General features: G+C 36.9%; 1 protein-coding gene across 1 annotated transcript; it reads left to right on the plus strand.

Moving 5' to 3' along the window:
* The first annotated feature begins 6,205 nt into the window (after window positions 1–6,205).
* Window positions 6,206–10,343, plus strand: LOC127741277 (uncharacterized). The gene is made up of 5 exons (XM_052253408.1): window positions 6,206–6,772; window positions 6,838–7,380; window positions 7,531–7,622; window positions 7,768–7,857; window positions 10,175–10,343. The coding sequence occupies exons 1-5, from the start codon at window positions 6,206–6,208 to the stop codon at window positions 10,341–10,343; spliced, it is 1,461 nt and encodes a 486-aa protein (XP_052109368.1).
* The last annotated feature ends 16,372 nt before the right edge of the window (window positions 10,344–26,715 follow it).

The following is a 26,715-nucleotide window of genomic DNA, read 5'->3' on the forward strand; positions in this document are numbered from 1 at the left end:
AATTTTCAAAATGCATGTTGAGTTTCTGCTATAGTAAAATCAAAGAAACAATTATCTTTTTTCCTTATGGCCCAGAATTTGGCTCCTTATTCGGTTATGGTAATAGGTTGTATTCCGATTTTGAAAGAAAAGAAAGTAGATCCTGTTAGAATGGTAGTGCAAAAGAGGTTGGTTGGAATCACTAACTGACTTTTGTCTTTTCTTTTCTTTTTATTTTTTATTTTTTATTTTTTTTATTTTTTAAGTTTGCATTTTATTTTCTTTATTTTATTCTTTTTTTTTCCCCTTAATTTTTTTCTTTTGGACGGAAGATAGTTGACTGTTTTTTGTTTATTTACTTTTTTCAGATTGTGTAGATTGAAAAGACGTCAGACATCATTCTATTGATTCCGAATTTGGCTCCTAAAAATAATAGTAGACTTTAAAATAGACGAATGAGAGGATTAAAGAGGTTGTCAATGCCAATTTTAGCAACATGGTCCTAAATTTAGTTGATTTATTAAATTCTTCCCCTCACATGTTTAATTTTTTTTTAGAAAAAGAAAATTCTGTTTATATTTTTTTTGTGGATTCTTGTAAATTGGAGAGAGGGGGATTAATTCAATTAAGAGTGTAATGAATTTTTCTTTTTTTATTTGGTGGTTGTATGAATGAGTGTATTATTATCTTGAGTTTATTGACAATATAATCGATCAATCATATCAAAATTAAATTTTTATTATCTTATTGAAAAAAGTTTGAGTAAAATAACAAATAAATTTCTAATAATTTATATTTTAAATATATTAGTCCCTATAAAAAAAATACTAGTAAAGTCTTTTACTATAATAAATATGGACAAGTTAATTCAAATTAAGATCTTCTATCCTAATTATAAGAGCTAATTTGAAGGTAATATGTCCACATTTACTATCTTGGAGGACTTTATTAATACTTTTTTTTCTTAAGAGACTAATTTGTTCAAAGTGTAAATTCTTATTTGTCACTTTATTCAAATTTTTTTCTAATAAGATAATAAAATTTTAATTTTAATATACTACTAATATAAAACATTATAGAGTTATTATGAGACTTTTTTATTCAATTACTATTAATTTTAGAATTAATTACTTAAATACCACTCTTTTAAATCATATGATTTATTTTTATACAATAATAAACTATTTCATTTTATAGAAATTTTTATGTTTCTTAAAGTGTTTCTCAAAGATGGTTTTGTACTATTTTGGTTTGGCTAATTATTTTTTAAGGTTGAACTCCCTACCAAATAATATACATATTTGTGATGAAAACCTATCTCAGGTTTATAATGGATTTTAAAGTTTTTTACTCATAATAATTTACTCTTGATTTTTAAAATTTATTAAAAAATTAATTTAGTTGGATATCCAAATATACTTTCATCATATTCAAGGGATTTCGTTCTCTTTTCTTAGGCATTTATACTCGTGCATATGCTTGGCATTTCACCGAGGCATTTGAAGCTTTATCCGATTTGCCAAAGTTGACACAAATGGCAACATTTCCTTGGGCTTCTTTTCTTTTTTTTTTAATTTAATAAAAATTAAATTTTAAAGTTTTAGACCATAAAAATTTTTATATTATAAAATTATGATAAATTTCAAAAACTCCAAATTAAATTGATGATGATCAAACATTATTAACATAATTAATTAGAAAATTATTAATTTAAATTTTAATTCATATTTGCTAATTAATAATTTTGTCACTTGCAAATTTTTACTTTGGGTCAAAAAAAAAATTGCAAGTCCAATATGCTGAAAAAATCCAGCCTTGGTTACAAAAAATATTTTAAAAATTGTGGCTGAAGTATAATTATATTGGTTGGGTCAAATTTAATCATTTTTGTATTAGTCCAAATTAATTTTGAGAGACCAACTAGCTTGGTCCAAAATTAAAAGATGAAAGAAAGCAAAGCTTCATACTTTCCACATATAACACTTTCCACTTTTGGTTGAAATTCAAATTTTATAAATTAGTTTTAAATTTCTAGGTAAATGAAAAGAAAAAATTTGATTTGATGGCATTTAATGAGTTATGCACATTACAAAGCAAAAACATGGGAAGTGGGTTTCAATTTATTTTAATTGATTATAATAGATATCACTCGTTACTTCCAAAACTTTTTTCTTTTACTTCTCTTTCTTCTCTTTCTTTGCATTCGATCACCTCACTGTCAGAGAAAAAAATAGTAGAAACAAGTAAAAGAAGCAGAGACTAGGCATGAGTAAGTAAACTTAACTCATTTTTATTTTCTTCCTTAGTTACATAGCAAGCTTTTCTCTATTCTCTCTTCTCTCTCTTTCGGTCTTGTCTCGTAGAAAAGGAGGGATGAAGCAAGCTATCAGTAAAAATCATAGAGAAGTTAGTTGCAAGCAAGAAGCCATTGTGATGATGGCATCAAAAAAAAGAAAATCTATGGTATGGAGTGGCTAAGATCTTTACCACAAAAGGTAAGATGTGGTGAAGTAAGCTTAAGCCTTCCATAACCAAAAATGGTGGAGATTCATTCGGTCAGAGGAAGAAGATCCTTAAGGGATGACTTGTCTCAACTTTTGATCAACTGTCACAGGAGGTAGCTACTGTAGCTACGTGGAGAAGATGCAGAAGTTAGAGAAGAAGAAGCTATCATCATCAAGAACTCATCAAGGGCTAGGGATCCTTCTTGGAGTGCAAGTCAAAATGGATGGTTCAGATTGGTGAAACTTGGTGTAAAGAAAAAATACAGAGGTAATTGCATGTTGGGTTTAACATTCAGTTTCCTCTCCTCTCTCTCTGGCCGAACCGGTTTGCATGAAGAAGAAGAAGTTGGCTCGGTTCAAGAACTTCAATCTTGAAGACTTCTCCTTCTATAAATGAGGGAGAACAGATAAGACTTGAAGTAAGGAGTGAGAGTGCAAGGCACAGTGTTCTCATAGCTACCTAAGCTAATAGAAGTTCTTCTCCTTCAATGTATTCTGTTTTGTATTTTTCTGTTTAATTTTGTCTGTCTTGAGTCTCATGGAAAAAGGCAAACAGTGAAGTTTGTAGGAAAAAGCCATAGAGCGGAAAAAGGCAGAGAGTGCAAAATTAAAAGAAAAAGCCATAGATGTTCTTAGAGGTCCTTTGTACATCTGTGTTGTGTTTTATGATTCTGTGGGAATCCCCTTGCAAGTTGGGTTAGCACTTAGCAGTTGAAAGCTTGGTAGTGACCAAGTCAAGTTTAGTTTTGGATTTAGATTCTGGACTTGTCCTGGATAGAAAGGGTAGTTCATAGGGAGAATTGGTGTCTGTAATTAAAGATGATTATAGTGAAATTCCATAATTGTTGTGATGGAGACTGGATGTAGGCTGCATTGCACTTAGCAGCTGAACCAGGATATATCTTGGTGTGATTTTCTCTCTCTTCTACTCTATTTCTGTTTCTGCTACATAGGAGACAAAACTGAAAAATATTTTCTGACTGGTTACGAGACAAAACGAAAAAGTCTTCTGACTAGGCACGAGACAAAAACAAAAATATCTCCTCAAATGTTCTCAAGGACAGCAAGAGTTAAAAAGTAAAAAGCCGCTAAGATTCAACCTCTCTTCTCTTAGCCACTGATAAACCATCAGATTACTTTTAAAAATTATATATTTTTAATAAAATATTTGATTCTCTCTTAAATGATCGATGGAATCCATACTAAAATTTAAGTAACTTTTTAACATATTCTAAATTATCTACCAACAAAATATAACTTTAGCAGTCAAAATTAATTAATCTCCTTTCATTCTTATACAGTTATACCTGTTTTGTTTCCACAGCTTTGAGTAGTTTAATTTGTCACTTTTACTTTTGGGCGCATCTTTGAATTGGTATACAAAAATTAAAAGATAAGTGGCCATGTTATGGTTATGCTATGATCAGAATTGGGTGACATTCATCCATGTATTTACTGTTTAGAGAAATATTTATGTCTTATTTTATATTAGAGGGAGATTATATTGCTTTATTTAATATTTATTATTTAATATTTAATATATACAAACAATGAATTTATGTGTCTTATTTACTATTTAATATTTATTATTTATAAACAATAAATTTATAGATTTGTGTAATCTTTTTAAAAATATTATTTTTACAATATATTATCCATTTTTTTGTTGGTACAAACTCGATCCAAAATAAGAGAGACAATGTGTATGATTTATCAATCACTTCCTTCCGCGTCCCTATGAAGAATAATAAAAAATCATAAAGAAAACAAAATCACACACACAAAAATATCCTAAAACCCAACAACTAAAACACACCAAAAGTAATCCTCGTACCAATCAACAAAACTTAAAACACATGACAAAATTTTTCCGTCAATCCTATCCATTTTGTGCTTCCCTTTGTTATATCCCTCCATTGTCCCTGTTCCTCTTAACTTTTCTTGTTTAATACTTTTTGCACCCACTCCTTCCTTAGCTTTGAGATTGAGACTCCACGTATCACCCTTTTCATCCCTACTACAATGATTATATCCTCATGCCTCTTTCCATTATTTGATGCCACTAAGCTCTTCCATTGATTAATGTATTGAAACTGCATTTTGAATTTCAAGTGTTGTCCATCAAAAGAATAAGAAATTTAATATAAGGAAAAAATTAGAAAATATATAACATGTATTTTCTTTAAAAACAAATAAACGCATTTCCTTGGCAATAAATATCAAAATATATAACTTTGAACACCCTTCTTTTATAATTAATGACAATAAAACATATTTTATTAAAATTATTTTTAGTATTCATAAAAATTATTTAACAATTATTTAAAAATAAAAGAAAAATTTAAAATTTACACGAATCATAACAAAGATTTTTGTATTTTGATAACTGCTTTTTGTTCTTTTTTATTTTAATTTTTGCATATCAACATATATATTTTGACTAAAAATATTTTTAAAAAATTAAAAATTATTTACATATTAAAATTTTAATTTAATATATACAACTTCGAGTCAAATAAATATAAAGATCAAACCTATCATATTACTGTAATAAGAACAAAATACTATGGAGATATTTCCGTATTCATCAAATATTAGCATGAATTTAAATCAGAAAGAATGTATATATACTGTTATACACCACCATCTTTAGCTTCTCGTGTAAAGATGAATATAAAAAGAAAGTGCTGAGTTAGTTTTTTTTTGTTGAAATGAGTTATGTTTGTATATACTAAAACTAGAGAATTATGGACTCAACTAATTACTTTTCCAATTGTTGGTGTATTATCCCGCATTAATCTTGGACCTTTTTCATATTTATGTAAGGTGGAGTTTAGTGGCATGCATTTTTATGACTTGCTAATTACTATTTAAATCTTAATATATTCTATTGCAATTTTAAAATGAGATGAACACATGTATGTACAGTGAAAGTCTACGTGTGTGAATAAATATATGAAAAATGCTACTTGTACAATAACGTTTAATTTAATATTTTATTATTTTATTTTTTTAATTAATTATATTTCCTATTTTTAAGGAACCATTTTTATTTTGAATACTTATCACTATAAAATTTGTAATTAGTTACAATACATTAATTTTTATAAACCAAACTATAAAATTTGTAACAATTTTTTGTGTACTAATTTAAAAAAATTAGTGAAGTTTTTAAAATCAATTAAACTCATTTTAGTTTTTTTTAATTCAAAGCATTCAAAATTCATATAAAAAACACATCTAAAATTAAATAAATAATAAAAATACATTTAAAATTATGTATTAACACATTTAAATTATTGTCATTATAGTTCTAAATTACATATTGAATACAGAAAAAATTAAACTCAAATACACATCTAAAATTATAAGAATGCACTCTAAATATTTTATCAACACATCTAAAACTCATGTAAAAAAACTTATACATGTACATAAGAACGTAATGAACAATATAAACACATCCAAAATTAAGTATTGACACATTCAAATTAGGTTAACATTATTTAAAAAAAAAAGAAAAAAAACACAGACACTTCCAACATTATACATAAATTTTAAAAAATAGAACTTTTTATTACGCAGAAAAAAGGGATAACATATCTTCATGAATGAACTCAACCAAATTTTTTTAGAATTTTGCAAGCAGAACTACCAGAGACAGAAGGAGTGCGACGTGGGAGAGGAGACAGGGGAGGCGCGGGAGAAGGAGGTGGTTGTGTATGGCGCGAGGGAGGAGACCAGGAACGGAGAGGAGCCCATCAATGGAGGAGGTCTGCTCAGGGGAAGTGCGCGTGGCGGGGAGGAACGCGTCGCCGAAGGAGGAGATCGTCGCAGGGGATCCTCTTTCTCCTTTTCTTTTTGTTCTTGTTGTTGAGGTCCTTCATAGGATAATAGGAGAGGCAGTAAGACATGGAAGGATCTCTCTTTTGTTGGTTGGAAAAGACAATATTGAGTTGTCTCACTTGCAATTTACGGATGACAGAATACTTTTTTGTCCTCCGGAGGAGGAGACTATTTGCAATTATAAGCGGCTTCTACGGTGTTTTGAGATGATGACAGGCTTGAGCATTAACTTTGATAAATTTAGCTTGATTCCGGTTAATTGCGAGCGAGAATGGTCACAAAGGATGTGTATCTTGTTGGGGTGTAAGGAAGCAACGTTGCCAGTCAAATATCTTGATATTTCTTCGGGAGCGAATCCGAAATTGGTCAAGACATGGAAACCTATTATAGACAAAGTAGAAGAGAACTTAATCTGTGGAAAGCCAAAACGATTAATAAAGCTGGTAAGCTGGTACTCATCAAATATGTGCTTAATAGTCTGCCGGTTTACTATCATAGTTTATATAAGATGCCCAGAGCAGTAGCAGATAAGTTGATATCTTTGCAAAGGAGGTTCTTGTGGAGTAATGAGGACGGAAGGGATGGGGTACCTTTGGTAAGGTGGGATATTGTGCAAGCTCCAAAACGCTTCGAGGGTTTGGGCGTGGGCGATTCAGTGCTCCGGAATACAGCATTGTTGTTCAAGTGGTGGTGGTGGTTTTTAAAGAAGGATTGCCCATTATGGAAGAAAATTGTGTGCTCCTGCAATGACTTGAAGCCAAATGTCCTTCTTTCTTGTCAGCTGATTCCTAATACAAAGGGTCCGTGGAGGGACATTTGTCAATTGCAGATAAGAGAACAGCAAGCGAGAGATAAGATGGTCAGAGGATTATCATTAGAGTTAGAAGATGGTAGAAGAATTCATTTCTGGGAAGATAAGTGGCTACCATGTGGTGTGTTGCAGGATGTATTTCCAAGGCTTTTCTCGGTTTCAAATCAAGTCAGATCTATTATAGGGGACTGTGGGTTCTGGGATGGGCTGGAGTGGATATGGAACTTTCATTGGAGAATGGTACTATTCCAATGGGAGTTAGAATTAGTTAACCAACTTCATGGATTTCTACAATCTGTCAGGTTAACAAGTGAGAGGGAGGACAGAATAGTATGGAAATTTGATAGATCATGAGTTTACTCTACTAACTCATTTGTGCAAGCTTTGCAGGCTGAGACTCTCCCGGAGGTCATTACGAGTTATAGTTTCACTAGATCTATATGGAGAGGACTAGTACCACCAATAGTTGAGCTATTCACCTGGTTTGTGTTAGTTGATAGGGTCAACACTAAGGAAAGATTGATTAGATTGGACATTATTGATCATATGGATATGATTTGTGTTTTATGTAAAAAAGAAACTAAGAATGATTTCCACTTATTTATTGGCTGTAAGTTCACGTGGCAGGTGTGGTGTGTTTGGATATACGCTTATAATAAATGTTGGTCTATTACAGGAACCATTAAGCAACACTTTGAGAGTTGGACAGGAGCTCCTGTAAGAAAAGTCAAACGTAACAGGTGGCTGATTGGTTTTTTTGCTATTATTTGGAATACGTGGTTGGAAAGGAATGCCAAGATTTTCAAGAATCAAGAAATATGCGTTGCGGAAGTTATTACCAAGTCGATTAGGAGCTATAAATAGTGGGTTGGCTCTGTTCAGTCTAGTTGTTGATGGCAATACCGGAGATAACTTCAATTTTTTTTGTTTAGTGTTTGTATTGTAACTCTGGACTTTCTAAATGCTCCACCTTACTGTGTCGAGCTCCTTATTTCAAAAAAATCACTAGAGAAGACGAAAGCGGCCACAGATGAGGAGGGAGAGGCGTTGCAGCTCTGGATTTTTACGGAGCAAAGATTTTACTAGTGATTTAAGATGGTTTAAGATTTATTTTAGAATTTTAAATTTAAAATTTTGAATTCTAACTAATTTGATTTTTGGATGTGTATTTAAATTGTAATATATTAATAATTAAATATATTAAATCTAAAACAGAAATTTAAAATTGAAATTTAAATTTTAAATTTTAATTTTATTTAGTTTGTATTTTGAATGTGTATTTAATTTTAAAAAGACACTAAATCTATTTATAATTTTTAGATGTATTTGTTTTATTTTTTTAATTATGGTAATAAAAGGCTGTATATTGTACAACTTTTAAAGGATACCTAACTGAATTGTAAATATATATAGAGAGAGTTGCACTAATTTTATTATTCTAATTTTTTATAATATGTGTTATTATTTTTATTAAAAATAATAAATTAAATAAAAAATTAACTATAAATAATAATAAAAGCATAATTATTAAAAATTTAGAATTCAAAATAATAATACAAATAAGATTATTGAAAATACTTTTAAAAAATACTAAAATATATTATTTTTTAAATGATTTTTTTAAAAAGATCTTTCATAAAAGTAAAAGTGATTATATGTTTGGATATATCATGTAAAAAATCATTTTATCTATCAATTGTGTTTTAGTATATTTTTAAGGAAAAAAAGATCTTTTAAAAAATATATATAAATTATAGCTTCTCAAAAAAGATATTTTTTATTTTTCTACTACTTTTATTTTTACCATTAAAAATTTGTCAAACACACTAAAAAATAAAAAAGATATCTTTTATTAAAAAAATATTTTTATCGATTTAATGGCGTCCAAATAAACACTAAGAGGACAACGCTTGTAATAAACAACCTAAATAATAAGTTGAATTAGAAAAGTTAATTTTAATTTTAGAATTCAAATTTTAAATCAATTTAAGTTTATTCATATTTAGTGAATTTAAAATGTAGTTTATTATTCACATTATTCACAATTTCTATTGTTTACTTAGTAAAATTATTTGTAAAAAGTTAATAATATTTTATTTTGTCAAATAAAATAGTTATATGATTATAGTTTGAAAGATTAATCAATCAGATACTTACAATATTATTTCACTTAGTTAATTTGCAGATATTCGTAACTACCTACAAGCACAATAAATCTATAAATACAAGTAATTCACTCTAAATATTATTTTTATTGTTTTACACTCTTTTTAATTTTAGTGACTAAATATTAATTATTTTTAAAATTTGAAACTTAATTTTTTATAAAATGTTAGTAAAAATATATATTTTTTAAATTATAATTTTAAATTTTTATTTATCTTAAATTTTTTATCTACGAGTAAAACTGATTTTACTAATTTAACCAATAATTTATCAATTAAATCAATAAACCAATAAACTTAATCAATTGAATTATTGATTTATTCTCACAACTATATAACAATTTGTGTCTCAACCTTAGATTTGATGTAGGAAACTCTCACATTAAATCCTCGATTTCTACCAAAGAAAAAATTCGCACGAATACACCATCGGTCTTCCATCCTTATTAGTATTACACTTATATAAACAAATGTAAAAGCTGTTTTTTTTTTATATATATCAATGTGGGTAACAAAGTAAGTCAAAGTAGATTGTCATATTTAATTTACAAAATTTGTGAAAAGTTAATGTTACGGCCCAGCCCAAAGACCCGACGGGTCGGCCCCGGCCCGAGCTCCGCCCGACCCGGTGGTTCGAGCTCCACCCGACCCGGCTCCTCGCCCTCCAAACGACCCGGACACGTGTCTTGTACGACCCACACGCGGCTGCAGGACGATGTCCTTGGGAATATGGGCCTGCCCTCGCAAGGGGCCCACGACTGACATGTATATAAGGGGAAGATTGGCTCTTCCCCCGAGGTACGTCACTTTTCCACATCACTTTTCCCGCCTGCACATTATCTGACTTAGGCGTCGGAGTGTCTTTGCAGGTGGCACCCCCCTTTTTCATCTTCCCACCAAGGCAAGTGCTCGACTGCTCGGGAAGCCTGCAACCAGTGCGATCAAGGTCAGGGTCTCCGCGCTCCTTCACCCGTGAATCCCACCTGTCCGGATCCCGACAACCGAACATTGGCGCCGTCTGTGGGGATTCCTGCCTAAATGGAAGTCGTGCTGGGTCCCGGTGACCAAGCTCGAGCAGCCGGAGCAGAGGGGGCAGCCTCCGTCGCTTCACTGAGGGGGCGGCGGAGGTCCCCCCAACAACACACGAGAACACGACCCTTCGGGGGAACGGGTGGCGATAGCGCCATAATAATGCAGGAGCTACGCCACAGAGTCCAGAACTTAGAGCGACAGCTAGCCGACCGGGAGCGGGATGGACGGTCTACCGATCCCAGCTTTACCCCATCTCCCGGGAGCGAGGAGGAAGACTCTCACCAAAGCCGCCAGCGGCGTACATCCGCTTCCCGGACGGAAGCGGAGAGCACGCGGGAGGAGTCACCCATAATAAGAAGGCGAAACGACAGGATCATCTACTCCCGAGGCGGACCAACCCGCCGGGCAGCAAGAGGTCACGAGGACGGGGAAGGGAGATCCGAGAGAACACGGCAACCCGTCATAATGGGTGTCACCCCGTTCCACCGATCTATCCTCGAGGTCCGGTTGCCGAAACACTTCGACAAACCAACGGACATGAGGTATGACGGAACTCAAGACCCTCTAGAACACCTCACGACCTTCGAGGCCAGGATGAATCTAGAGGGAGTAGGGGACGAAGTAAGATGCCGCGCCTTCCCGGTAACCCTAGCAGGACCAGCGATCAGATGGTTTAATGGCCTCCCTCAAGGTTCCATCTACAATTTCTCAGACATCAGCCGTGCATTCCTGGCCCAATTTACAACGCGAATAGCAAAGGCCAAGCATCCTATCAACCTTCTAGGGGTAACCCAGAGACAGGGAGAGCCAACCAGGAGGTACTTAGATCGGTTCAACGACGAATGCTTGGAAATCGACGGCTTAACCGACTCGGTGGCCAGTCTCTGCCTGACAAACGGCCTCCTCAACGAGAACTTCCGAAAACACCTTACCACGAAGCCGGTTTGGACAATGCATGAAATCCAGACGGTGGCCAAGGAGTACATAAACGACGAGGAAGTCAGCCGAGTCGTGGCTGCCAATAAGCGGCAGTCCGGCTACGGCCAGGCTCGGCAGTCCGGTGGCGACGGTGAGAGAGCAAAAGAAAAGGCCAGGGAGGAGGCATCAAACAAAGCACCTAGGTCGTTCCCTCGAGTCGGAAAATTTACTAACTACACTCCACTCACCCTCCCCATCGTGGAAGTTTATCAACAAATAGCTGAGAAGGGAATTCTTCCGAAGCCTCGACCACTTAAGGACCGTACGGGTGGAAACAAGAACCTTTATTGTGATTACCATAAGGGGTATGGTCATCAAACACAGGACTGTTTCGACCTGAAGGATGCACTAGAACAGGCGATAAGGGAAGGAAAGCTAGCAGCGTTCTCCCATCTCATCAGGGAGCCGAGAAGGCGTTATCGCGATCAAGACGAGGAAGGCAAGACACGCTCGGCCAAGCGGCGACAGGAGCCCGAAGACAGAGACCAGGGCCTCACTGTGATAAACGTGGTAACGGCAAAAAACGCTGCACCAAAATCCCGGTCGGCACACAAGAAAGATGCCAAGGTTCTGGCGATCTCATCCCCGCCGGTGCAAAGCTCCAAAAAACCTCCATCCGTTTCTTTCGGCCCGGAAGACCAATGGTTCGGCGACGCCCCGGAAAACCCCCCCATGGTCATAACGGCCAGAGTGGGAACCGGTCTCGTCAAACGGATCCTTGTCGACACAGGAGCTGATTCAAACATTATGTTCCGCAACGTGTTCGGGCTAAAGGATGCCGACCTGACGACTCACCAGCACGGGGTTATCGGGTTAGGCGACCACTTCATCAAACCGAACGGAGTCATTTCCCTACCAATCTCGGTGGGGCAGATCCAAGGCCGAAGATCGGCGATGGCCGAGTTCGTAATTCTCCACTTCGAAAGAAGTCCAAGGAAGCATCCGGCGTGTTCCTAGCCGACCTTGATGCCAGAGTAGAGGACAAGCCGAGGCCAGAACCAGAAGGGGACCTGGAGAAGTTTAGAATCGGTGACGAAGGGGAAAAGTTCACATTCGTTAACAAGAACCTCCCACATGAGCTGAAGGAGCCTTTGATTGAGATGATAAGGGCCAACAGGGACTTGTTCGCCTGGACACCAGCCGACATGCCGGGCATAGATCCAAAAATCATCTCACATCATCTAGCCGTCAAGGCGGAAGCACGCCCAGTGGCTCAACGAAGGAGAAAGATGTCGGCGGAAAGAGCAGAGGAGGTAGCCAAGCAAACGGCCGGCCTCCTAGAAGCAGGCTTCATACGTGAAGTGGACTACTCGACATGGCTCTCGAATGTGGTATTGGTGAGAAAACACAATGGCAGGTGGAGAATGTGCGTGGACTACTCTGACCTTAACAAAGCATGCCCCAAAGATTGCTTCCCCCTCCCCAACATAGATGCACTCGTCGACGCCGCGGCGGGATATCGGTATCTAAGCTTCATGGACGCCTACTCCGGTTACAATCAGATACCGATGCACCGTCCCGACGAAGACAAGACGGCGTTCATAACGCCAGGAGGAACTTTCTGCTACAAGGTAATGCCGTTCGGCTTGAAAAATGCAGGGGCAACATATCAGAGGTTGATGAACAGGATATTTCACGACCTCATTGGGAAAACAGTTGAAGTATACGTAGACGACATCCTGGCTAAAACGACACGACCTGACGACCTCTTGAGCGACCTGGCAAGTGTATTCACGTCCCTCCGTCAACACGGTATGAGGCTGAATCCCCTAAAATGCGCCTTCGCCATGGAAGCTGGCAAGTTCCTGGGTTTCATGATAACTCAGAGAGGGGTAGAAGCCAACCCGGAGAAATGCCAGGCAATACTCCAGATGAAGAGCCCGGGTTGTATCAAGGACGTCCAAAGGTTGGCAGGGCGGTTGACCTCACTATCCCGATTCCTCGGAGCTTCGGCAACAAAGGCCTTGCCATTCTTTAACCTCATGAAGAAAGGGATGGCGTTTGAGTGGACGCCCGCATGTGAAGAGGCCTTTCGACACTTCAAGGAAATCCTGGCGGCACCACCCGTTCTCGGGAAGCCAAGGGACGGAGAACCACTATACCTATACCTCGCCATAACGGGTGAAGCCCTGGCCGCAGTCCTGGTACGAGAGGACGGAAAAGCTCAACAGCCAGTCTATTTCATAAGCAGGGCCTTGCAAGGGGCAGAATTGAGGTACAACAAGTTGGAAAAGTTAACCCTAGCACTTCTAACCTCCTCACGAAGGTTAAAACAATACTTCCAGAGTCACCAAGTTGTCGTCAGAACGGACCAAGGGATCAGGCAAGTACTCCAAAAACCCGACCTGGCAGGAAGAATGATGACTTGGTCCATCGAACTCTCCCAGTATGACATACGATACGAACCCCGGCAAGCCATCAAGGCGCAAGCGATGGCAGATTTTTTAGTAGAAGTAACGGGGGACGCAAGCGAAGAAGGGGGCACACGGTGGAAGCTCCATGTGGACGGAGCCTCCAACCAGACCTTCGGAGGTGCCGGGATCATCCTGGAAAGCCCGATCGGAGTCGTATACGAGCAGTCGGTCAGATTCGAGTTTCCCATCTCAAACAACCAAGCAGAATATGAAGCCCTTATAGGAGGCCTAACCCTAGCGGCAGAAGTCGGCGCAAAAAGAATAGAAATATGCAGTGACTCCCAAGTCGTCACCTCCCAAGTAAATGGTAGCTACCAAGCCAAAGACCCTTTGCTACAGAAGTACTTGGAAAAGGTTAAAAGCTTGAGCCAAAAGTTTGAAGAGATCACGGTCCACCACGTTCCTAGAGAAAGGAACACACGGGCAGACCTCCTATCAAAGTTAGCAAGCACAAAGCCGGGAGAGGGGAACCGGTCTCTCATCCAAGGCATGACGAGAGAACCCGCAATCACACTGCACATGACAAGCCTAGGTTCTTCATGGCTAGACCCCATCATCGACTTCCTAGAACACGGCAAACTCCCTAGTAACCAAAAGGATGCGGCGAAATTGAGAAGGGAAGCGGCCAAATACGCCGTCATCCAAGGACAACTGTTCAGGAAAGGGCTCAACCAACCCCTACTGAAGTGCCTACATCCCGACCAAACGGACTACGTCCTCAGGGAAGTCCATGAGGGCTGCTGTGGGCACCACATCGGAGGCAAGGCCTTAGCGAGGAAACTAATCCGAGCCGGATACTATTGGCCGTCGATGATGGCGGACTCCAAAGAGTTTGTGAAAAAATGCGTAAAGTGCCAACAGAACGCCAACTTTGCCAGGGCGCCGGCCTCCGAGTTAAGCCTGCTAACGACCTCCCGGCCATTCTCTCAATGGGGAGTCGACCTCTTGGGACCCTTCCCAGTCGGCCCAGGGCAAGTCAAGTACCTCATAGTCGCAATTGACTACTACACCAAATGGATAGAAGCCGAACCACTAGCTAGCATATCCTCGTCCAATTGCAGGAAATTCATGTGGAAGCAAGTGATAACGCGATTCGGGATACCGGAGGTCGTCATCTCGGACAACGGCACGCAGTTTACTGACAAAAAGTTCACGGAATTTCTCAACGGCCTGGGTATAAGGCAAAGGTTCTCTTCGGTAGAACACCCTCAGACGAACGGACAAGTGGAGTCCGCTAACAAGGTTATCCTTTCAGGGCTAAAAAAGAGGTTGGACAATAAAAAGGGTGCTTGGGCCGACGAACTAGCAGCGGTTCTCTGGTCCTACCGAACAACTGAACAATCCTCCACTAGGGAAACTCCCTTCCGACTAACGTACGGGGTGGATACAGTAATACCCGTAGAAATCGGAGAACCGAGCCCACGGTTACTTTTGAAAGGAGTGGAGGAAGCCATAGAAAAAGACCTGATAGATGAAACCAGGGAAATGGCCCATCTGACAGAAACGGCGCTAAAACAAAGAATGGCTCTGCGCTACAACACCAAAGTGATCAAGAGGGAATTTGGGCCAAACGACCTCGTCTTGAGGCGAAATGATATCGGCCTACCGACCCCCGGAGAAGGCAAGCTAGCGGCGAACTGGGAAGGCCCCTACAGAATCAAAAAGATGATGGGAAAAGGAGCATTCAAGCTGGAAAGGCTTGACGGCAAAGAAGTCCCGAGAACATGGAACGCGGACAATCTAAGAAGATTCTACTCCTAGGGAATGGCCCGACAAACCGACTAAGCTAGCTAAGTTGTTAATTCGCAAATTTAACTTTTGAACTTCTCATAGCGACTTACGAGTCCTTTATACAACTACCGAATAAGATATACTTGTGCAAATTTTCTCTCCTATTTTGTCACTCAATTTTCCAGATAAACCGCCACGTCCAACGACGACGCGCGTCCCCGGGACTGATCACCCCGGGAACCCGTCAACCACAATCGTAACGACTACGCGAAAGGCCATGGGCCATTAGTATAAGTGACGACAATAAACCAAAAACGGTTAATAGAAACGGAAATACAACCAGACGAATAAGGAGAAGTTTATCACGACAACTTGGGCAAACGATTAAAACGGTCATTGATCACAAGCCAAAATAAAACGGCTAACACCAAATTGTTCACAAGCCAAAAACGGCTAAAACTGAAATAGTTTACAAGTCAAAACAAAGCGGCTAGACAGAAACTGTAAACAGAAGGTTCATTTCATGGGGACGTCGACAACCTTGCCATCCTGAATAATTTTGCGAACACCAACCGCCGACGTGTCGAATTCAGGGGCAACAATCTTAATTTGGGCTTTGAGGGCTTCCTCGGTAGCCAAGATCGCACCCTTGCCCTGTTTGACGACGTCCTTATACTTCGCCTTCCATGTTGACAGTTCGTCTCCACGGCCTGCTTCTCTTTCTCAAATTCGGCCACACGCTTCTACGCCGTACCGACCTGACTTTCCAAAGCCATTTCACGCTCGATCAAACGTTCCACCGATGCGGCTGACTCCTTCTGTTTATTCTCAGCAGTTGTGGCCCTCTGCTCGGCGGCAGTAGCCTTCTGCTCGGCTGCAGTCGCCTTTTTCTCGGCGGCATCGAGTTTCTCGTTTGACTGGGTCAACTGCTCCCAGAGAGTTTCAACTTCATTTTTTAACTCATTATTGGCCTTCCCACTAGCCTCCAACCTCCTGCGGAGGGACTCCATCCCGGACAGCTCAAACTCGGCCTTCCGGGCTATCACGGCACCCCGCAGAAGTGTTCGGTACATCCACCTCGCTTGCCCGGCAAGGGAAGACTCGTGGAAGTACTCCTCAGTACCAGGGATCAGTTGGGTATCTATGAAGTTGCTTGCATCAAAATTCCTCTCCATGACGGTGAGGACCCCCTCGGGACTAGAAGACGTCTTCCTTTTCCTTTTAGGGTTAGGGACCACCTCCACGTCATCATCGACTTCAGGGGCAGACGTCGAACCCCCTTGGCCTACCACTTCGCGAAAGGGGGAGGCATGAACCGTTTTCTCGCCCTCGGCCTGGGCAGCTTGGGCCGAGGTCCCGGTTCCGTCAACCGCGACCTCCTGCCCTGAAATAGTTTTGTCCTCTGGAGGAATTGCAGACGTCTCAGCAGCAGATTTGTCATTATCCCCTTCGTCATCGCTGGCCAAGAGGAAAGTTTGGAGCAAGTTGGGAAGACCCGTCACCGACGCAGACATCTCCACTGCAGGAAAGTAAAGAAGATCGGTTAATCGCCACAAAATATCAATAAAAACAAAAAGATAAAGAGTAAAGTACAAGTTCCTCACAAATATAATTACGACCGGACTCCCGGTCACCCATAAGGAGGTGGGGATTGACTAGGTTCTTCCCAAAGACCGCTACCAATACTTCGGCGATCTGCTTGTCCACCGCCGACATACCGTTATAGGTTACCTTAATAAAAGTATTGGACCCTGCCCCGAAACTCCAATAGGTCGGGATGAGCCGTACTCCCTCCAATGACAACCAAAAGGGGTGACGACCTTTGACAGGGCGGACTTTGAAATATTTGTCCTTAAACCCGTGGTAAGAATCTTCAAACAAACCAAAAATCCTCCGACCTTGGGCAGACCGGAAAGACATGAACCCTTTTTTATGTTTCCCCTCCTTGGAAGGGTTTGTGAGGGTGAAGAAGAAGAGGAAGACATCCACGGACACCGGCAGTTCGAGGTATTCACAGACCATCTCGAAACAGCGGATCGAGGCCCAATTGTTCGGATGCAACTGCGACGGTGACACGGAAATTCGGCTTAAAAGCGCCATCTGAAAGGCCGAGAACGGGATACGAACTCCGACCTGGGTGAACATGGACTTGTAGAACCAAATCCAGTCGGCGACTCGGGGGTGGTGGAAATTGATTTCATACAATCGCTCGTGAGGAGCCGGGACGAAAACGTCGTAATTGGACTCCTCGTCAGTCCCTCCACACAAGTACCCGGCCTGTCGGAACTCGGTGAGCTCCTCCTCGCCCATTTGGTTAGGCGAATCCTTCAAATCGGAAACGACCCAAGCATAGGGATCGTACGCCGCGGGGTTAACGGATGCCCGGGCAACCGTGTGAGCCATACCTACATGAGGGGACCATCCAGTCAGTCTAAGAGATCGGTTGCTCAAGCCGAATACAGATACCACCCCCTACGACTTCCCGACTAAGACCAATCGAGACTAAACTACGAAAAGAGCAAGAAAAGCCTACCCTGGAGTGGCACTCCCCCCCCTAACACATCTAGTCGCAATTAAAAAGCTACTCAACAACGGCAAAAAACCAAATAGCAGACATGCAAAATAATGCACAAAAGAGAGTACGATGCGAAAGTTACCTGAATTAGAGGAAGAACGGCGGAGCAGCGTTAAAGAGAGATATGAAGGGAAAGGCGCACAAACAGCACAGCAGAGGAGTGATGAGGTTTGGGAGCAAGAAGATGGCAGAAAAGAGAAGGTTGCTTGAACTAGCCCGTTTAAAAACTACCCCAGGAAGCGCGAAACGTCTGGGGGCAGAACAGTCTTTTCAGTCAGGGTTTTTTACCCCATTATGAGCATTTAATGCTCAGCACGGGGAACGATGCGACGAAACAGTTGCTGGAGCAACCAAAGGACACGCGCGTAAAGGGCACGTCCTTATTACGAACAACCGACCAGGCGACCCCAAGTGAGAAACGAGACAACACGCCATTGGTAGCTCCCACGACTACCATTGGCGCGTGGGGGCACTGTTACGGCCCAGCCCAAAGACCCGACGGGTCGGCCCCGGCCCGAGCTCCGCCCGACCCGGCTCCTCGCCCTCCAAACGACCCGGACACGTGTCTTGTACGACCCACACGCGGCTGCAGGACGATGTCCTTGGGAATATGGGCCTGCCCTCGCAAGGGGCCCACGACTGACATGTATATAAGGGGAAGATTGGCTCTTCCCCCGAGGTACGTCACTTTTCCACATCACTTTTCCCGCCTGCACATTATCTGACTTAGGCGTCGGAGTGTCTTTGCAGGTGGCACCCCCCTTTTTCATCTTCCCACCAAGGCAAGTGCTCGACTGCTCGGGAAGCCTGCAACCAGTGCGATCAAGGTCAGAGTCTCCGCGCTCCTTCACCCGTGAATCCCACCTGTCCGGATCCGACAACCGAACAGTTAATATTATCTTATTTTGTCAAATAAAATAGTTATATGATAATAGTTTGAAAGATTTATCGGATACTTACAATATTATTTCACTTAATTAGTCAAATAGGATAAGTTACTTAATGGTAATCTTTAACGAGGTTAATCAAAGAATAATTCGTTAGTAAATCACATGTTATAAACAAGTAAAAAGATAAAGCCCCTAGTTGACATTTATGAATTTATTATGCAATATGACAAGGTTGAATAAGATGATAAAATTCAAGTTAATAATATTCATCAAATTGTCATGTAACTTGATAAAGTTTGAATAACTTTGTTTTATTTATTTCTATTATCGTTACTCTTAGCAAACTATATATAGATGATTAAGGTATTTATCACTGTATGACAAATTTTGATATAAAAATTAATGGATAAAAATTAGAGAAAAAATTAAGAAGTCTTTCTTCATATGTGTTATGTACTTTTTTTATGAGTATAATTTTTATAATATAAAACATATTATAGACATTTATATTTTAAAAAATTGTCACTTTTATCATTTAATCATATTATTTTTATTATTGTCTAAATTATTTTGTTCAGTTTTATTCCTTTCTCATTTATAAATTTTAGTGGTGATTTTTCGCCCAATAAAATTGTAGGAGAATATATATATAGGAAAGTAATGAATAATGATTAATGTTCTTGGAATTTATAAATAAAAAAAAATGTTCTTGAAATTTTGTTGAACGTAAAACATCAGTGAATTTAATGCTTTCCAATTACATTTGTTTTTACAGTTATTAGTTGTTACAGCAGTTTTTCGATTCTAATGAGAAGGGGAGTTTTAATACGAATAATAAAAATAAAAATAATAAGGGATAAGAACTTTTTTCGTTCTTAAAGTTTGAGATCAAAATCAAAATCTTTTCTAATCTTTTTTTGTTATTAAAATTATCCCCAACGTTACAAAACATTATAAAATCGTCCATTTATTCATAAATAAAATTTTTCGAACAATTTTATCTTTAAACAAAAATTAAAAAAACAAAAGGTAACTAAACACAGATTCCTCTTCTATTTCTTTCTCATTCACAATAACCCAACTATGCAAAACTCAATTACATAACAAAATTTTTCATTCACAATAATCAAACACACATTTCTCATCTTCTCCACATTTATGCAAAATCAAGTCCTTCACTTTCACCCCCTTCGTATCATTGCAGTGCCACCCAATTCGAGTTCCACAAAAAAACAAGGTTCCATGCAAGTTCCAACCTTGTTTCTGTCACAAAAGACTCACTGGCTCGGCAAGGTTCTAAGGTGAGACCGATCACGTACGTTAACCTTCTACGGTCCTGCATTGACAGGGATTGCATATGGGTGGGTAGGGAATTGCATGCTAGGATAGGAATTGTGACAAATTTGGACCCTTTTGTGGAGACCAAGCTGGTGAGCATGTATGCGAAATGTGGATTTTTGGAAGAGGCACGTAAGGTGTTCGATGAAATGCGTGAGAGAAACTTGTTCACTTGATCTGCTATGATTGGTGCGTGCTTGAGAGAGTATGATTGGGAGGAAGTTGTGGGGCTGTTCTATGACATGCTGCAAGATGGATTCTTGCCAGATGAATTTATGATTCTAAAGATTCATTTGCCGAATGAGATTTGTTTAAGGGTTTATGGAGAGGTGGGGCCGTGGGGGTAAGGGATGGGGTGGGGTGGGTAGTTTATTTTTTTAAATATTTTTTATTTTTATTTAATGGTAAAATTGCTCAAAAAATTTTATTTATAGACAAAAAGGACGATTTTATAATGTTTTGTAACGTTGGAGATGATTTTAATAACAAAAAAGGTAGGAAAAAATTTTGATTTTAACCTAAAACCTTAAAGACGAAAAAAGTACTTATCCCAAATAATAACAACAAAACATACATGATATATATTTTTTATTAGTTTTCTATTTTTACTTATTCTATTATATATATTAAAATATCAAACACTAATTACATAACTTTTTTAACATTGTCATCAAAATTATTGTGGATTATTAGAATTTTATTACTATTCACCATACAAAAAACACCCTTATTCACTCCCAACACTTCTTGGATCATTCTCTAATTTCTACCTTTGAATAAAAGTAAAATTTTTTGGATTAGCTTTTTCGCATAGATTTTTTAATTGATTTGTCCAAATCTGCGTCAAACCTCTTACTCTTAGACTGTTCTTTAGTTGCAACTCTTGAGGGGCCCTGCTTGTCATGTATAATAACACCGCATGTGCTCTATGTGGGCTTGCTATTCTGAGTCACAGTAACAAAAGTATAACACATGCTGACACGGTAATTAGACAGCTTGGACTTTGCGTCCCAGAGCGCCGATCGCAATATAGCTACTTCATTATCACAAGTAACGAACTCCTAAGCAACATTATAGAACTCTGAATACAAACGTCTGAATAGGTTGTGACTTTCATCGGATCGAGTCACATCATGACTACTTCTAATATAGGTGTGCTTGCGCATGACGTTCTTACTCCATCAAGGAAGAACATACCAGCTCAGTAGATAGATAAAAAATGAAGAAAAATTGGATATTAAGTAGATGGATAAACGATGAACAAAAACAATGAAAAAATTGATAATCAAGGAGATTGATAAATAATTCCAATTGTAAGATTGAGTAATTGAAAATAAAATGATAATAAATTATTCACCAATTTATAATCTTAATATTAAAAAAGATAAAATTAGAGTATCCAAATCAAAATAAAAACTTAAAAATTGAAAATAGAATTTTAAAAATAAGATAAATGTAAGAAAATAATAATTTATAAACACACGAGGAGGAAAATTTAGAATAGCGTAACATATAATGCAGTGCACAATTCAATCGATTGGGTAACACAACCAATCGATTGAATTACCCAATCGATTGAATTGTGAAAACCAATATTACTTTGAAGACTTCAATCGATTGGGAACACGAACAATCGATTGAATAAGAAAAAACTCACATTCTAAGCGTAGTTCAATCCATTGTATAATAATTCCAATCGATTAAATTTCGAGAACCTATATTGCCGTGCAAGATTCAATCGATTGTCTAACACTTTCAATCGATTGAATTCTGGAAAAACCCATACTGTCGTCCAACATTTAATCGATTGAATTACCAAGAAACACGATTTCACTAGTGTTTACGGATATAACGGATCAAGGATAAAAAACCAATTGATTTGGATTGCCAAAATATTTATGACGCTTAATGGAAGATTGTTATTGTTTTTGTTTTTAATTGGTAAAAAATATGATAGATGAATGATAAAATAATAATTTATAAAATAGAGGATAAATTTTATAATTAAATAATATATATAAAGGATTAATTTGTAATCAAAATTAAATAAAGACTATTTAGCAGTTATTAAAAAACTTAAAAAACATGTTTTGTTCTGAGACCATCATCAAGACCGCAACAAACTCAACGTCGATACAGTGACAAATTCTTTCAGCAATGAACAAATTTAAGTTAAGTGATTATTTCAGCAAGAGAGAAACAAATCCAAGGTTCAGTGATAAGCATTAACAAATTTCAGCAACACATTCAACTTTCAACAACAAAATTAAAGTGTAGTGATGAATTACAGCAACAAAATTAAAACAGAAATAAAGGAAAATTTTGTTGAAACTCACCAAATTAGATTGCGTGAAGGAAGTTGACCGTGAGGAGGAAGCTGAAGCCGAGGCTCGAAGCAAGAAGACGAATGAAAACCATACCACTGGAACATGCAGCCAGCGACGACGAGCGCAATGAAGGCGCGCGAGACGGTAATGAGAAAGAGAGCGATGACAACCAGCCCGGGACCTGCTACTTCTGTTGCGGCAACGACGATTGCGGGAAAGGCACGACTGGGTGCGAGAGGGAGATGGTGAAGGAAGCTGACCAACTGTACTGACAGTCAAAGCAAGAAGACAACAATGACCACTACTCGAGAGACCAGAGGCTGGTTCTGTCTGGTTCTGGCGCCGGCGAAATAGCGTAGGAAGGCGGCGACCGAGCTTGAGATGGTGAAAGCACAGAGCACGACGAGCTTGAGTCCGAAATGATGAGTTCCAAACCGAGAGAGAAGTGAGACACTAAGGACAAGAGTGGCGTGAGAGAGATGAGAGTGGTGAGGAAGAGACCCCAGAGAAGAGAGATGTTGAGGCTTGAGGGCGGGTGGGTCGTGGCTCGTCGTTTGAAACCGTTATTTTATTTTTAAAAAATTAAGCATGACCTAGTTGGATCATATAAACCGGCCAGATCACTAATTTCACTGAATCTTGTCTGGATCAAATCGATTTTTATTGGATGCATGAACGGTCCAACAAGTGGTTCGGTCCGACCAAGTGATTGGATTTTCGATCAAGTCGAATTTGATAACTATGGATTCAACAATTCAATCTGAGTAGCACTAGCGGTAAAGGAATCTTAAATCGAAGAAAAAAGAACCAAAAACTAAAAAAAAACAAAAAAAAATCGAAATAACACTAGCAGAATCCTAAATTTTCGTTCTGACTTTTGAGTAGTCTGAATGTAGAAGCGCGACAAAGACGGAGGCTAGACGACGAACACACCTCAAAGATGGTGGTAGATTGAAAGAAGCTGCGCTTTAGCAAACAAAGGGAAGATTCCAAGACGCTAAACTCAAGGAAGAAACTGCGATTGATGGGTTGAAAACTTCGAGCACCACGACCAAACAAAGACATAGGTTGAAATTTAATGCTTTCTAGTTTCATGTTAAAAGTGATATCTCTTTTTTCTTGTTTAATTTTGTGATGCTTTCTTCAAATTTCTTGATGTTATTATTACGTAGGACTCTATTCATTATAGGTGTTAAGCGAATTTGAATAAATTTGAGTTATACCTTAAATTTTGGGATAAAATTAAAATGTCATCCATCATCCAAAATAGGATAAAATTATCGAAATGATTTTAATATTGTGGACTAAAATGGAATAATTAAAAAGCCAAGATAAAAACCTAACCCAAATATTTGGGACAAAATATACATTTTTTTAGGATTTTTTTAAACAAAAAATTTAACACAATAAAGTAAAATATTTAAAATGTCTAGAACTACAATACAAACACTAAAAAAGAAACTGTAGTTATTTCTGACATTGTCATCAACAATTAGACGGAACAAAGTCAACTCACTCTTTGTAGCTCCTAATCAACTTGATAATAACTTCCATAATGTCTGCTTCTTGATTCCTGAAAATTCTGGCATTCTTTTTCAGCCACGTATTTCAAATGATAGCAAAAAATTTAATCAGCCACCTGTTACGTTCGTCTTTTCTTATATAGAAGCTCCTATCCAACTCTCAAAGTGTTGCTTAATTGTTCCTGAAATAGACCAAAGTTTATTATAGGCCTATAACCAAGCACGCCACACCTGCCATGTGAACTCACTGCCAGTGAATAAGTGAAAATCATTCCCAGTTTTTTTTTTACATAAAATACAAAATATATTCATGTGTTCAATAATGCCCAATCTAGTCAACCTTTCTTTAATATTGACCATACCAACTAACACAAATCAGGTGAATAGCTCAACTCTTGGTGGTACTAGTCCTCTCTATATAGATCTAGTGAAACTATAACTCGTAATGTCCTCCGAGAGAATCTCAGACTGCAAAATCTACACAAATGAGTTAGTAGAATAAACTCCTAATCTATCAAATTTTCATACTATTTGTTTTCCCTACTATTTATTAACCTAACAAATTATAGAACCCCATAAAATTAGTTAACTAATTTCAACTCCCATTAAAATAGTAGCCTTCTCCAATAAAAGTTTCATATCCACTTTAACTCATCCCAAAACCTACAATCTCCTATTACAGATCCGACTTAATTTAAAACCGAAAAAAAACTTTAAAAATACATCTTACCACACACCACATAACAATCAATTATTTTTCTTAGAATTTTTCCCTCAAACTATTGATATTCCACTCTTATCGAATACCAAGTAATTCGATTCGAACATGGCTGGTTCATAACAGGGCTAAAAGGTTTCCCAATACTTCCATCGATCTAACTTAAATTCAATAGCTTAATTTTTTGGGTAAACAAGTATCATCTCACTTAAACCTAAATTTAGGGAAAGCTACATAACAACTGTTATTAAAACGAAGAATTTAATTTTCATACATGGATAATATAAAAGAATTTTACATAGATATTTAATTATCAACTATACTAAATATATATTAAAATTAGTCATTAAAATCATCTATTAATATAAAATATACTTTAAAATATAAAATATAAATTAAAAATATATTAAAAAATAACATATATATTTATATACAAAATACAAAGTGATTGATTTTAATAATTAATTTTAGTATATAAATAACATTTTATTTAATCATACATCGTCACAAATAATTCACTTTTAAAATTTTTTACTATATAAAAAAAATCTAAAATATGAATTTAATTAAATCACGTATTAACTCATCAAAATTAAACTCAAATAAAATTAAAAATATTAATGTTAGAGAAATAATTACTTAACATTACTTTATTTAACTTATATTATATCCAAAATTTTATATATTATTATATCATCAAAAGTAATCCATTTTTTAAATTACTACTTAAAAAATCATCTGAAAATATAAATTTAATTGGATCATCTATTATCTAATTAAAATTAAACTCTAAAATGAAAATGCCAATGCTAGATAGAGAGGTAATTAATAATCCAAAATTACTTTATTTAACTTAATATCCATAATTTTATATATTGGAATATCATCAAAAGTAATTCACTTTTAAAGTTATCATTTAAAAAATCATCAGATAATATGAATTTAATTGGATTACTTATTATTCATCAAAATTAAATTTTATACCAAAGTTAAGAATGGTAATGCTACGGAGATAATTAATAACTTAAAATTGTTTTATTTAACTTTATATCCATATTTAATATATTATCATATTATCAAAAGTAATTTATTTTTAAATTTATGATTTAAAAAATCATTTTAAAAACATGAATTAATTAGATCATCTATTATACATCAAAATTGAATTCTATAACAAAATTAGAAATGATAATACTAAGGAGATAATAGAAAAAAATTACTTTACTTAACTTAATATCCATAATTTTATATATTGACATATCATCAAAAGTAATTTATTTTTTAAGTTACTATTTAAAAAATTATTTGAAAACATGAATTTAATTATATCACCTAGCATCTCATCAAAATTAAACTCTAAAATAAAAGTTAGACTAAAAATGTTAAGAAGATAATAATAACTCAAAATTATTTTATTAACTTAATATCTATAATTTATATACTTAACATTCATAACTAATTAATTATACATTTATTACATTTAATATTACATAATTATTCTCATTAATTATTAATAAATATATTATTAATTAATAAATACAAACTAAGATAAACAATAATTAAATAATACAAAATAATTTAAATTTAGGATAATTTACATTAATAAAATGAATAAATGACACCCAAAATTATTACATAGTTATCCAAAACATAATTTGATTACATATTTATCTTATTTATATCTCTATGTAAATTTAATCAACTTACTATTAGTATAATATATACATATAAATCGAATCAATCTAATTTGATTTATTACTGTACAACATATATATAGTATGTCGAATCAGCTTAATTCGATTTACTACTTATACAGATTATTGAATTTAAAACATAAATATTAATAAGAAAATATCCTGAATTTTATATTAACTTAATTTTGCA

Source organism: Arachis duranensis, chromosome 8 (genome assembly GCF_000817695.3).
Source record: "Arachis duranensis cultivar V14167 chromosome 8, aradu.V14167.gnm2.J7QH, whole genome shotgun sequence".
NCBI lineage: Eukaryota > Viridiplantae > Streptophyta > Magnoliopsida > Fabales > Fabaceae > Arachis > Arachis duranensis.

Excerpts from the sequence above, each read along its gene's own strand:
- LOC127741277 (XM_052253408.1), top strand. The coding sequence starts at position 6,206 with ATGGCGCGAGGGAGGAGACCAGGAACGGAGAGGAGCCCATCAATGGAG. Across the intron at positions 7,381-7,530 it reads GGAACTTTCATTGGAGAATG|GCTGAGACTCTCCCGGAGGT; the intron begins GTACTATTCCAA and ends CAAGCTTTGCAG. Across the intron at positions 7,858-10,174 it reads AGAGTTGGACAGGAGCTCCT|GTGGCACCCCCCTTTTTCAT; the intron begins GTAAGAAAAGTC and ends GTGTCTTTGCAG.